Source organism: Branchiostoma belcheri, unplaced genomic scaffold (assembly GCF_001625305.1).
Source record: "Branchiostoma belcheri isolate BF01 breed outbred unplaced genomic scaffold, Haploidv18h27 scaffold85, whole genome shotgun sequence".
NCBI classification, from domain to species: Eukaryota; Metazoa; Chordata; class Leptocardii; order Amphioxiformes; family Branchiostomatidae; genus Branchiostoma; species Branchiostoma belcheri.
The window spans coordinates 1,107,837-1,120,436 of record NW_017804520.1 but is presented as its reverse complement, the minus strand read 5'-3'; the positions used below and the strand labels follow the sequence as shown (position 1 = coordinate 1,120,436).

The window sequence follows — 12,600 nt, the reverse complement described above, 5'->3', positions numbered from 1 at the left end:
AACTGAATCAAGTTAAGCATATTTTGCTGACATCGATCGTGAATGTACGTCGTAGTGAGATTCGTCCTTGGCCTTGATTTACCGGGGTTTGTAATGTCTATAACTCTTGCCATTTCTACTGCATGTTATTCAAGGTATGCACGCTTATCTGTAGTGCTTGTATGTAACGACGGCCCAATTATATTGTCTTTACTCAATTCAGCCTTTGGTTGGCAAGATATACATATAGTGTACAAATTATGAAGTAGTTAAACATGATAAACCATTCCTATATTGGTATACGTACGTACACTACGGGCCTATACTGGCGCGTATATGAATACACTACGGGCCTATACTGGCGGGTATATGCTCGGGTAGTAGACAGTTGTAAGGCACGTCTCTCTGCACCTCGATTGTTCGTTTCCCCACCTTGGACAGTTCGCTGAACGTTCCTTTAAATGACATGACAACTTCCTGGGCTTCTATGCCCCACACCTGTAAAATGAGATAGACCTTGGATGCAACGATTTAGTTGACACCTGATTCTGAACGTGAACTATACAAGCTGTTGTGTTACGCCGAGTAGCGGTTATACCGGTTATACAGATATAGAACCTGTAGCCACATGTACATGTAAGTAACAACAATAACCTTCGATGGAGGTTACACATTAGGTAATGAGATATACAAGAAAAAAAGCAAGTCACCAACGACAAGCAGTGGATGCTACTCGAAACGTCTGACAATTTTCAAAATCTATCCAGTTGCTTGAATAATTGTTTTCTTGTAACAACAATAACTGTATTTGTATTTTACGTCACTTTTCGCTAGATATGCATGTTTCACAATTGATAAGGACAGAAATGACAATTGTATTGACAGACCATGTAAGGATATATGGTGTTCTCTGCTTGAAATAGTAGGGAGTTGCGATACCAACAATGTAAAACATTCTGGATATGACTTTAAACTCACTTTTTTGTTCCTCTGGTGGATGTGACGTGATATTTTCTTGAGGGTTCTGCGGAAGTCAGTGATGGCGGCCTGTGTGGGCTCGTCAGTGAAGTACCGTCCCGGGTACTCACCAAGCATCGGCTGGCGGAATAACACAAGAAACAGACTTACAATAACTTTTCACATAAATTACTGAGCGCATTGAATTTCCTTAAATGAGCCTAATAAATTTACTCAAAGCAACAAATTATGTATGTTCCACTCAACGAGCGATCCCAAAATGAATTATTGGGGATTACTTATGTGCAAGTTTTTAAATATTTCAAAATGGTAGTTAGTATTGTATCTAAACAAATGGTGGCTCCGTCCACTTAGAATCTCTTTATTAGATAGCACTACATAACAATATTTCTTCACAATTTTGAGAGAATTGATGCAAATAACTTTTTGTGCTCAGGGTATCAGAGGGTATGGCAGTTGAATCGATGTCCTATGTTGTAGTTTTTAATGTTCACCTAAATAAAAAGTTGTTCCACTATCTATTCTTTCTCATTTAGCCGCCTCTCCCCCTCCAATCTCAAGGCAATTTCTCACGACTCGAAGCGAACCGAAAGCGTTATCGATCACAGCCAATCAGACTTCATCTAATCTGTGACGTCACCACGTGCGCAGTTTGAACGGTTTCAGAGCGTCTCTGTCGGTCGTCTCCTACCAAAATGGATTATTCCTAACGTAGTAACGCAGACCCGGCGGGAAATCAGGGCATTTGGACGTCAGAATACGCCGATGCGACGTTTTCTTAGTATCCATAGAAGTCTTTAGCTGGTATTTCATATTACTTTTCTTTGCTGCTTACGTCCTATTTTCTGACTGGCACATTTTCCTTGTGACTCCCGTTTTGAATCACATTTATCAGTATGCATTTTTTCTATAATGTGCTAAAATAAACAATGAAAGTTATCGCAAGTTCATGCCCGAGGGCTAATTGCAAGAACATGATAACATATAAACGGTAAAAATGATAATAAGTAAATGGTAATGCTACTTTGGATATAGTTATCATTGGGGTTGATTTCTTTTCTGTGTGCAGTGGAGTATGAAATGGCCGACATTTAGCAATAGCCAGGTCTATGACTTTACAATAGCACTCCTGGCTAATCATTAGTTTACAGCAATTGAAATGTTCTATCTACATGTTACATGCATGATAACAATCAGAAATCAGCAAATGATACATAAACATGCCAGTATGTTCTGTATAATGTCCTTGATATCATATAGACGCTAGAATAGAAGCGTAGAATGGAAACTATTTATTCCTCATAGTTTTTTGAACTAGCATATCGCTAACATATGGCGCCTTGTCACTACAATTAGCCTTCAGGAATATAACATCCCTTAATCATTGCAGATGGGAAATATAATGAATCCTGAAGCAGTAGCAGACGGAATAGTCTCCAGGGTTTCATCCAATTGAGTGATGAGTCGAGAAATTAATGGTTCTCTTTTGAACTCGTCTGTAGTCTTCTTAAGGACACGGTTACGTTTGAGGTTACCGCTTGAAGCCAAGACATCTTCAGGAAAGTATAGCAAAATTGGGGGGGGGGGTGTAAAAGGGGATACAAATACCCTGTATGCAAATTTACCACTTAAGAAATCAAGAAGTTGGAGATTTCAAACCTCCAGGAATTACCCACAAATAGAGTTCTGGATGTATTGGCACAACCAAAGATATGGTTTGACGTACTAACGAACCTATAACTGTTTTTGTAGCACGAATTTGACTGGACTGGACGACAACGTTCGGTTGTGGCTGTGACTCGGTCCCTGTACTTTTGTTGAGTACACAAAGAATCTCTTTGAACACGCCGGCAATACTTTCTATAGCTAGATGAAGGCCCATGCCCAACACTAAGTAAATTGGGACTTACCAAAAATTTCAGCTTACTCCCTCAGCCTTGTTTACGGAATGGGCCCTGAACAGAGACGGGGGGGGGGGGCGACACAGGTTATCCGACACGTATGACCCTCTGCTGCAATCACGTGTTTCAGATCCGATGCCCTCGGAAGCGCTGCAGTAGACGGGTCCTTTCCGTGAACAAGGCTGACGGAGTTAACCGAAAATTTGGGCAAGTCCCAAGTGTTGAACAGAACCATTAGCCCTTTTTGTCATAACTAATTATATATACCAGCACAGATGAACTTTCATGCGAAGGTCCATGTCCCTTACCCCCTTGTCGGTGCCCCGTGACATGGCAGCGGCCAGAGCGATCTGTTTCCGGGCGGTCTGTCTGTCCGGTAGCGCGGCCAGGAGCTGCTGCTTGTTCGCTCTCGTCAAACCGTCCTCCTCCTGGTGGGTATCAGAGCTGTCAGGCAGACCATCACCAGTTGATGACTGAAAAATCAACACACAGGTTAATGCACTATAAATTCGCTTAATTTTTAGGAGACTTCATTTCAAGGTAGAATGGGACATGAGGTTTTCTCGGTGTTGTAACTTCGTGCTTGAAACAATTCAGTACTACTAACATGAAAGTTCATCTGTGTTCGTAGTAATCATAGTGAAAAGTTGAACTTCATTCCAACACAAAAGGTGAAATTTTCAACGACCACAGTCGCCTTAAACAGGATAATGATTGACCGATCACTTCAATACGTAATCTCGCGAGAGTTACGGATACAGACACGTGACCTTATTCACACGAGACTTTACGTGACGTAAGCAATTGATCAAAAGTGCCAGGAAATTCTGTAGTACTGTAGGTCTACACTGGAGGCACATGTTCGTGGTGTCATGAATATAATTCACGGTAGCTTAGTGGTTGCTTTGAATTACATATCATTTTTGAGATATTCCTCAAATATCAAATGTCTGTCATGTATGGCACTACTTACGCTACGGGACAAATCTTCATGCATGCGAGCTGAGTTTTTACTACAATTTGTTGAGTTTTGTTGAGCTGAGTTTTTACCAATTTTCAGACGTTATAAACTAGAAATTACATATAACAGAAAAGAAGAGAGCTTAACGCTTGCCGCCCTGGTGGGAGGAGGGGCTCTCATGGCGAAAGGGACGTTGGGAATGAAGCTGGCTATGTCACGCATCCCGGCAGTCAGTGCGCGGCGCTGGGCGGAGCAGTTGAACATGATGCCGGTGACCAGGTCCACCAGGTCCGCCTGTGTGCTGAGTTTACTCGGTACATCTGCGAGGGGCATTTCCAGAAGGTGTAAAATTTTCAGCTTTGAACTATAGGGTTATGTCATGATACGGCCGAGTTTCAACTCTATATACAGTACGCTGATTCACGGTACCGGTTTGCAATGCACACATGCAGTGTGATGTATTGTGGGTAGTATATTGTAGTTGAAGGCCCCTGAGTTATTAACAAAACATAACATAATTCCGGACTAATTCCCACATCTCAGCAACCTTACATCGAGATGGGCTGATACCGTAAACTGTAGGGCAAAATGACGTAAGAAATACGTGGCAGCCATCAAGGACCCCCTAGGGAATAACCCAATTCTGCAGAATTCTTCCCAGAATTCTGGCTTCAGTTCCCAAAATTCTGCAGAATTGAGTTAATCCCTAAAGGTGGTTACATGTTACAGGTCATTAATAAGAATACAAAACAATGGCTCTAAAACATGGCTTTCCATAGTCTAGTGCAAAGTAAATGTGCAGGCATATTGATAATACATGTAAGAGAAAGCACATGTGCTAAGCAGGCTCCACATAATAAATTCAACGTCATACTTTCTCCATGGGCCTTCTCCCAGTTGAACCCGTTGTCATGGAGATCTTTGATCCACGCTTGCAGCTCCAGGTCGTCCGCAAGATCCTGGTCAGACTCGTAATAGAGCGACACGATGCGGTCGACCAATGCTCTGCAGATAGATTTAGCAAAAGAGGGGGAAGTTACGTCACAAGTTATATAACGTAGGTTATAATACCTATAATTTTCGGTGCGTCAGGTCACGTGTTCTGAGTGTTTGATCATTCAAACCTGAAGAAGGATATCGATAGAGTAGAGAGGACCGAAAATTCAATGCGCTTTTCTCAACTGTGTTGTAATCTATTGTAGCTATCGACCAATATAGCAACGGGATTTCTGCCAGTTTCCTCATAAAAACATCTATAAGATGGTATTCAATCTTGTGGCGGACGATCGTGGCTTTTTTGACTGCTGAGATTCTCTGAAAGACTGACAGAAAAGCACATCATTCAAAGGGCATCTTACACTTCAACAAGATCGTCTTGGAAACTAGACGGTATCTGGAAATTTCTTGGAGTAGAATGTTTTTTGTGTCACCTGCTGGCCCGCCAGAGTTTCATGGCGTCGTCCCGATACACGAACTCCGGGAGTTTGTCCAGACCCCGGTCGTGTAGCCAGGCGGGGAGAACCAGTTCTCGCCAGCTGAATTCTGAGGAGGCTCTGGCGATCAGTGTACGCCGTCCTTTTAACCCGAGGGAGTAGACTTCATCAATAACTGACCATTCCTGCAGAGGAATTTATGTCTTGTTCCTAAATAATGATGCTAGAAGGTGACAAGATGTCAAGAAACCACAAGGCCAAATATGTAACCTCTCAAATCGTAAATTTCTTTGTCGGCATGCAGGTATAACAACAGACTCATCGAAAATTTTCGATAACATTTGTCATAAACATAAAATTATGCTGCTTATATTGAAAATTATTGTAGTACACGTAACTGTTTTGGCGTATTGTTGTATGTCCATTCATTTACTCTGTCACAACTAAACTACAAACCTCTAACATTTCTCACAACTAAACTACAAACCTCGAGCATTTCTTTCCTCGCTACGATGTTGGCTGCGAAAACGTCCCGCAGGTGGGGAGCCAGCAGCTTGAACACCGGGTGCGCTGCCGGCAGCTGTCGGTAGGTGGCGACGGCAAACGCCTCGTTCAGTAGATTCGTTTTCAGAAAGACAGACACGAAGAGATGGACCTGAGAAAAAAAGTATAGAGTTTTGAATAATTGAAGTACACGTCCTCATTTCTTCAGGCTGGGGAATGATTGAATATCAAAGTTCTTCATTCATAAGCACTTTAACAAGCACAGACGTTTCGACGACCGTCTGTCATCTTCATCTGGGCAATCATGGTTGGTACCACTGTGCGCAGAAGCTTAAGAGTCTTAAGAGGCTAGAACCATGCACGTGTGTAATAGTTATCTTTGCTCAATAATGACGAAAAGAAATACATGTACCTGCGCATCTGCATTGCGTAGAAACATTTTGGCGAGCATCCAGTCGCATTGGGGGTCGGCGGGGGTCCAGACGGTGGTGTGTGGCCCTGGTTTCTGGTATAACTGTACAAACAATAAACAAACAAACAAACAAACAAACAAACAAACAAATTAATAAGTAACAGACACATCTCCGTACTCTTTCGTCTTTCCTCAACTGAAATGGACATTTTGGTAACTTAGTGGCCCTCATGTTGGTGTGTTAAATAGAACAGACAAGTTATAAGATATTCATCTCAACATTCCTACTTTCGCCTTTTAATGTTTATGCAAATGCCGCTAGTGACCCCAAATAAAACACACGTTCTGTTGGAAAGACGTCACATCGAACATGATTCGGCTTCGAAAAATGTCTGGGAATTTTGAGGCCCAATTTGACCATCGTGCGTCGATATCATGATTTTGAGTTCAGAATATATAACACTCCGCCATCTTGTATCTACTCAACCCACCAATATTGGCGGTGGTCAAGTAACTGTTACTTGATTCCGTTCCAGACAGAACCTTACCTGTATGGCCAGTGGAAGCATGTCTCCTGCCGCGGTGAGGTGAAACAGCGCCGTGGGCGCGGCGAGATGGAAGACGTCCCGGCCGCTGATGTTCCCGCGGAGACCGGCCAGGGCTGCATAATCCGCCACGTACACACGCCCGGCCTGAGACATGGGCCGGAGACAAAATATAGAGTAGAGTTTCGAAAAAAATTTGGGTAAGTCAAATTTGTGTGTGTATGAAATCACAGTTTAAACTTGTTTGAAATTCTAACATGAAAAATTAAAACAGTTTTCCACGTCACTTTAGAATTTAACCCTTGTAAACTTTAAACGTTGGTGATGAAAGATAGTCATTTTATAACTTTTTTTTACTCAACCGTTACTAAGCAGAAGCTTTTAAAAAGTTTTATGGTCGCTAAGTTGACGCTTCAGCGAAAGGTGGTATTACTTTCTTCGTACTAGACCATAGCCTCACCTCTATCTCTTCCAACAAGGACTTTCCACCGGTCAGTTGCTTCTCGATCTCGTCCGTCTTCTTCTCAAACGCTTCCGGGAGCTGCCTGCATCGCCGTAGTGCCAGGGGGTTGAACCCGTCCAGGAACTGTCTCCCGAACTCCGCGTCTGACTTCAGGTGCTTGATCAGTCGATGTCTGTTGTAAACATCCTCCGGAACCATCTTCTTAAACTCCACGAAGTTCTCCATCTTGTCTTTCTCCCAAAGGCAGCTGAGGATGTTCTTCGGCAGCGTGAGCTTGTCGGATATGCCAGATAGTTTTTGCAGCATGCTCTCGCTGGGACGGACGTCTGGGGGCAGGTCTTGGGCGTTGCTAGCTGCCAGCCTGCCGGGGAAACCTGTGTCAGAGTGCCGCCAGGAAAACTGCTTCCGACGCTCTTGCATCTCGAATAAGCGCTGACCCAGAAGGACGTCCTCTTCTCTTGTCCACAGAAGGGCAGCTGAGAGAAGATGAAGTGTGAGTTCCACGTTATCAAATGGATCTATATGGTTGCCAAAATCGTATCGTATTCTTTTTTGGCTACGCCTCAGGGGTGGAGGTCACTGTGTATAATAACTGAAAGTGCGGGTATAAATCTGGACGATATTTGAATGAATCTGAACACCAATCTGTGTTGGTAGGATCGAAAATTTATGGTGAGTTCCCTTCTTGTGTTGGAACAAAATTTGAACTTTACAACTGTACGATATTTGTCGATAGCATATAGGGCAATTTCGATAATGGACCCCCTAGAGTATGAATAGAGGGAAGTAAAATTACTTATTCAAATTAGTTAAAGGTACCTTTCCCCCTCCGTATCATGACCATGTCGGTGATCCATCTGTGTGCGGGGAACTCCGTGGACCTTCCCCGCCGGACCTCCTCCACCACGATGCTCTCCACGAACCACGCCTGCCCGCCCTCGTTATACATGGTCACCATCAGCACCTCACCCACGTCTGCAGCAGTCATGGAAAACACCTGCGAGTTCCCGGTCTTATAGCCCTGAGGGAAAAGACACTCTCGTGGTAAAGATGGATTCGTGAGTGGGTTCGTGTGGCGTAACGGCAGAGTGCTCGACTCGAAACCAAGAGGTCCCGGTTTCGAGTCCTGACATGCCACCATGCCACCGATCTTGTGCCCTTGGGAAAGGCACTTTACACCACTTTCCTCACTAGACTCAAGTGAAAATGAGTATTGTCTGTCCAGTATTTGTTTCTATGTGCGGGACACAACACCAGGAGCAGCTGCCTCTGTTCCGCGTGTATTGCACGGTTGCAATTTCAATAAATCAAATCAAATCAAATCAATCAAATCACCATGCCACCGATCTTGTGCCCTTGTGAAAGGCACTTTTTACGACTTTCCTCAACTCAAGTGAAAATGAGTATCGTCCTGTATTCGTCCTCTGCGTTGGTGGCGGCATAAGATAAGTTGATATAACTTGAGTGTGCTGTCACCATGTTTAGTCATTAAATGTTGGAATGTAAAAAAAAAAGATGGGTTCCTCTGGGCGGCTACATCTGTATTCTGAGGCGACATCCGCGGATACTTTAACAAGAACAGCCCCAAGGTGTGTGACCGTCTGGTCACCAGAATGACATGTGAATGGTGTGATATCATAGCGACAGTAGATGAAGGGCTAAAATTTATCTAAATATTAAAGCAGATGTTCGGTGGTCTGCAGGCCGATTTGAGCTTGTCATGAATAAAGAATGGTTCAGACAAACCTCTGACAAACTGGTGGGCTCCGTGCGTCTGTAGGGCCCGGTCAGGACGACCTTCAGATAACCCTTTAGTCCCGGCATGCCCTGTTTCGACCCCATGCGCATCTCCACGCTGTAGGGCTGCTGCTCGTACTCTATCGGACCTCGGAGGGGCGGCAAACCTCTCAGTCTAGGGGGGGGGGTCGTCATAAAAAATAGTCACAACGTCACAAACGTCACAAATATTGTCGCTTTAGCCTTTTGACTTCATCTCCACGCAGATTCTCAACACCTACTTCAAGAGTGTAATTCCATCAGCGTTTTGAAACTAACTAGAAGCTAACTATCATCACTAGTTATGCACAGGCCTTTCGAATTAGGTGTTTTGATTAAAAAATGTACATAGAAAGAGAATATGCCAAAAGCATAGCGAAGAACCAAGTGAAATATATAGCAAGATTCTGTGACGGTTCACCGTTGTGTTAGGGACACCAGGAGCCAAGTGCAAATCTAACTCAAAGATGACGTACTTTGTAATTTGCAAGCAAATTCGGTGGGGCAAGGGGACTTTATGTTGGTCACCTGTATCTATTGTTCGGCCAACATAAAGTCCCCTGCCCCACCGAATCTGCTTGGAGATTAGTACTTTGCGAGTCTGGCCGCGTGGGCTGCTGGGTAAACTTTGCTCCGGATGTAGTTGATGCTGTTATAGTCGTACACGGACTCGGGCTCGATCAGGCTCAAACATGGCGGCAGGTTGGCGATGTGGAAACTGGTTCTGGCTATGACGTTATCTCTCAGCAGGGTGGTGATGATGACGTCAGCTACGTCATACCACGGATGGTCCCCGGGCGCCCAACACCTGGAGACAAGACACTTCACTGTACATGTAGAACTTAGTTGTTTTACTTCTACATAACTCATGAGATATCGAAACCGGAAGTTCAGCTGCAGTACCATAAGAAACTGCTAGGGGGTCCAAAATCTAATTATTTCCAGGTCTCATCAAGATCTACCCACCTACCAAGTATCAAGACAATCCATTAAAGCCTTCTCAAGTTATCGTGTCCACAGACGGACACACACACACACACACACACACACACACACATACACGAACGCCTCTGAAAACATAACCTTCTTGGCGAAGGTAATAATAATAACCTGTACGGGTTGCAGATGCTGGCTGTATCAGATGCCTTCTTGGTGTGCAGCTGCATCTGCAGACGATACTTGAGTGAAGCTTTCATCAGTCGCTCTGCATATTCATGCCGTAGGTAGTCCTTGGGACGTTCCTCGTCTGGTAACCGCGCTGTGTTCCTACAGCGTAATGAGAATATGATGCAGTTTTCATGTACGAAATGGTTTTATGGCAGTATATAATTTATGCTCTTCCCAGCATGCTCTCGAACATGTTTGAAACAAAATGGCGGCGGACAGATTACTTCATTCAAGGTCACTTTGAGGTACGTAGAAGTAGGTGAAATTAATTTCCATTCAGCTCCCTTCTAGCATACTCGGACGGAGACCGACGGGTGACCGAAGAATGACCAAAAAACATTGGCTATTGAGACTACTTATAGATCACTGAAAGGTGTTGGATATCACTGTGTAGACTCTGAATGACCGACCAGAGATCTGTAAGATTTTCATGTTCTATAAGTCTCAACCGCGCCTGTTTGAACTCACCATTTTAAGTTGAGTATCTCGAAGTCCTTAGAATATTGGACAAATGTTCATGGTGATAATCACAACGTGCCTGAAGTGGGGCACGGATGCTAAGAACGTCACAGCTAAGGCTAAACATCCAACGCACTGGCAGTGAAATAATTACCACACTTGTCTCTGTTGCTCCAGGTCCAACAGACCGGACTCTGGGTCCTTGTTAGTCGGGATGAGTCTGAACTTGGCCAGGCGGGGCACGTTGTCGCTCCCCCGGAACGCGAAGCAGGTCTGGGAGTGGTAGATGAGCTGGAAGTAGGAGTCTGGAGCCCGGCGGAGACTGTCCACCATGATGTAGTAACTGGTCAGTGAATGGAGGAAAACATGTTACCAAACATCCATGAATAAGTTAGTTCACGGTTTAGAATGCGCACTTGCAGTTTGATGTACATGTATTGTCAACGTCAAGTCCCTTTGACACTAAAGAATAGGGGCCTTCAACTTCTAAACGGATTTCAAGTTCTAAACGGAGCTTTGAGTCTGTAGCAGACCTTGATAATAAATGTAGCTATAGTCTTACTTCATGGGACCTTTCCAGCACCATTCCTGCAGCCTGTCCGGACCTCCCTTCATGGCGGCCACGTACTCCTCGTAAGACGGTAAGTCCCAAAATGGCGCCATCACGCCTGAAATCAAAATTAAAACACAAAATTAAAACGCCTTTATACACGTGAACAATAATACAGCAATAAGGACTAGTAGGCAGGGCATTTACAAAGAATCTATAAGTGAAGCTAGTATCGATTCTTCTTTACTCTTACCTGTATCCAAGACCATCTCAAAACAGCTGTCCCCGTCCGTGTCTCCGAACTTGATGGCGGCCCCCCGGATGTCCGCCGCGGCGTCGTCGGCGCTCCAGCAGTTGGAGTGGCGCAGCCGGACGGGAAACACCGTGCGGGGGCGGAAGAAGTCATTCTCGGGAAACTTCACCTTGTCAACCACCACGGCGAACCCCGACGCGCCGATACCGGGGGCGTGGAAGGCTCGTTTAGCGGCGGTCGCGGTCCCGGCAACGGCGGCGATCTTCAGCTTCTGCAGCTTCGTCTGAAGGGCAACCTTATCCGACTGGCCCAGCAGTGGCTGGACGGATCCTAACGCCTGAAAAGAAAAAAAATCCTGCATTTGATGTCGATGAACAACATACATGTATCCGGTTTACAAACTAAAAGATAAAACAGTTGTTCCAGAAAAAGCGGCTAGGGGACCAAGTTGAGTCCAAGAAATATGAATACCGATGGTGTTGAGTACAACTCCATACTAAACAATAAATCATGAATAATGAGTAAAAGACACAAATAACAGTTTTGCTGGCTTCTGACTAAGGATATTTGTGTATGGGGAAAATGACATTCACTCCCGAAGTAAAAAAGGGCTTCTCACCGACTTGGGTTTCTCAACAGGTCCATTCTTATGTTCCCCAAAGCTGTCACTCTTCTGTCAGACGAAATGAGATATTTATAAATATCATAACGGAGTGGTTATGATTATAAAGAAACCCCAAATTAGGGTTACTAAGAAACCCTATATTAGGGCTACCAAGAAACCCTAAATTAGGGTTACCCAAAAACTCTAGATTAGTTTTTGTACGAATTATGGCACTTCAAAGAGATTCAAGGAGAAGAATTCTATGATTATATGTCAATCATACAAAATAGCAAGGGATACCTTGACTGCTTCTTTTCTTCTTTTTATGAACTCTTCGTGTCCGATATACTCTTGTAGGATTTTCCAGGATTCATTTTTCCCTGAAGGATTAGAGCAATCTTATCTTTTAGTAAAAAGTAAAGACACTATATTGCGCTTGAAACCTCTGTAATGTCTATACATCAACTTCAACAACTTTCTTAGTTGGTATAGATAGGATTACCATCCACACAGTTTAGTGATGAATTCATTACCGTTTACCAAAAGTGTATGATATCAGTTGTAACCATTTAGCTTCTTTACTTATGAGTTTACAGCCATAGAACAACATGAATG

General features: G+C 43.9%; 1 protein-coding gene across 1 annotated transcript; it reads right to left on the bottom strand.

Annotated features, from left to right (window-relative positions):
* Positions 1-324: 324 nt before the first annotated feature.
* LOC109487011 (allene oxide synthase-lipoxygenase protein-like) lies at positions 325-11,876 on the bottom strand. Its single transcript, XM_019790927.1, has 17 exons — positions 11,853-11,876; positions 11,382-11,718; positions 11,141-11,246; positions 10,733-10,921; positions 10,063-10,218; positions 9,545-9,760; positions 8,974-9,088; positions 7,996-8,197; positions 7,174-7,652; positions 6,717-6,860; positions 6,169-6,270; positions 5,250-5,437; positions 4,694-4,824; positions 3,967-4,139; positions 3,167-3,331; positions 958-1,077; positions 325-477 (listed from the first exon to the last, which is right to left on the bottom strand). Exons 1-17 carry the CDS (start codon positions 11,874-11,876, stop codon positions 325-327), a joined length of 3,000 nt encoding a protein of 999 aa, XP_019646486.1.
* Positions 11,877-12,600: the final 724 nt, after the last annotated feature.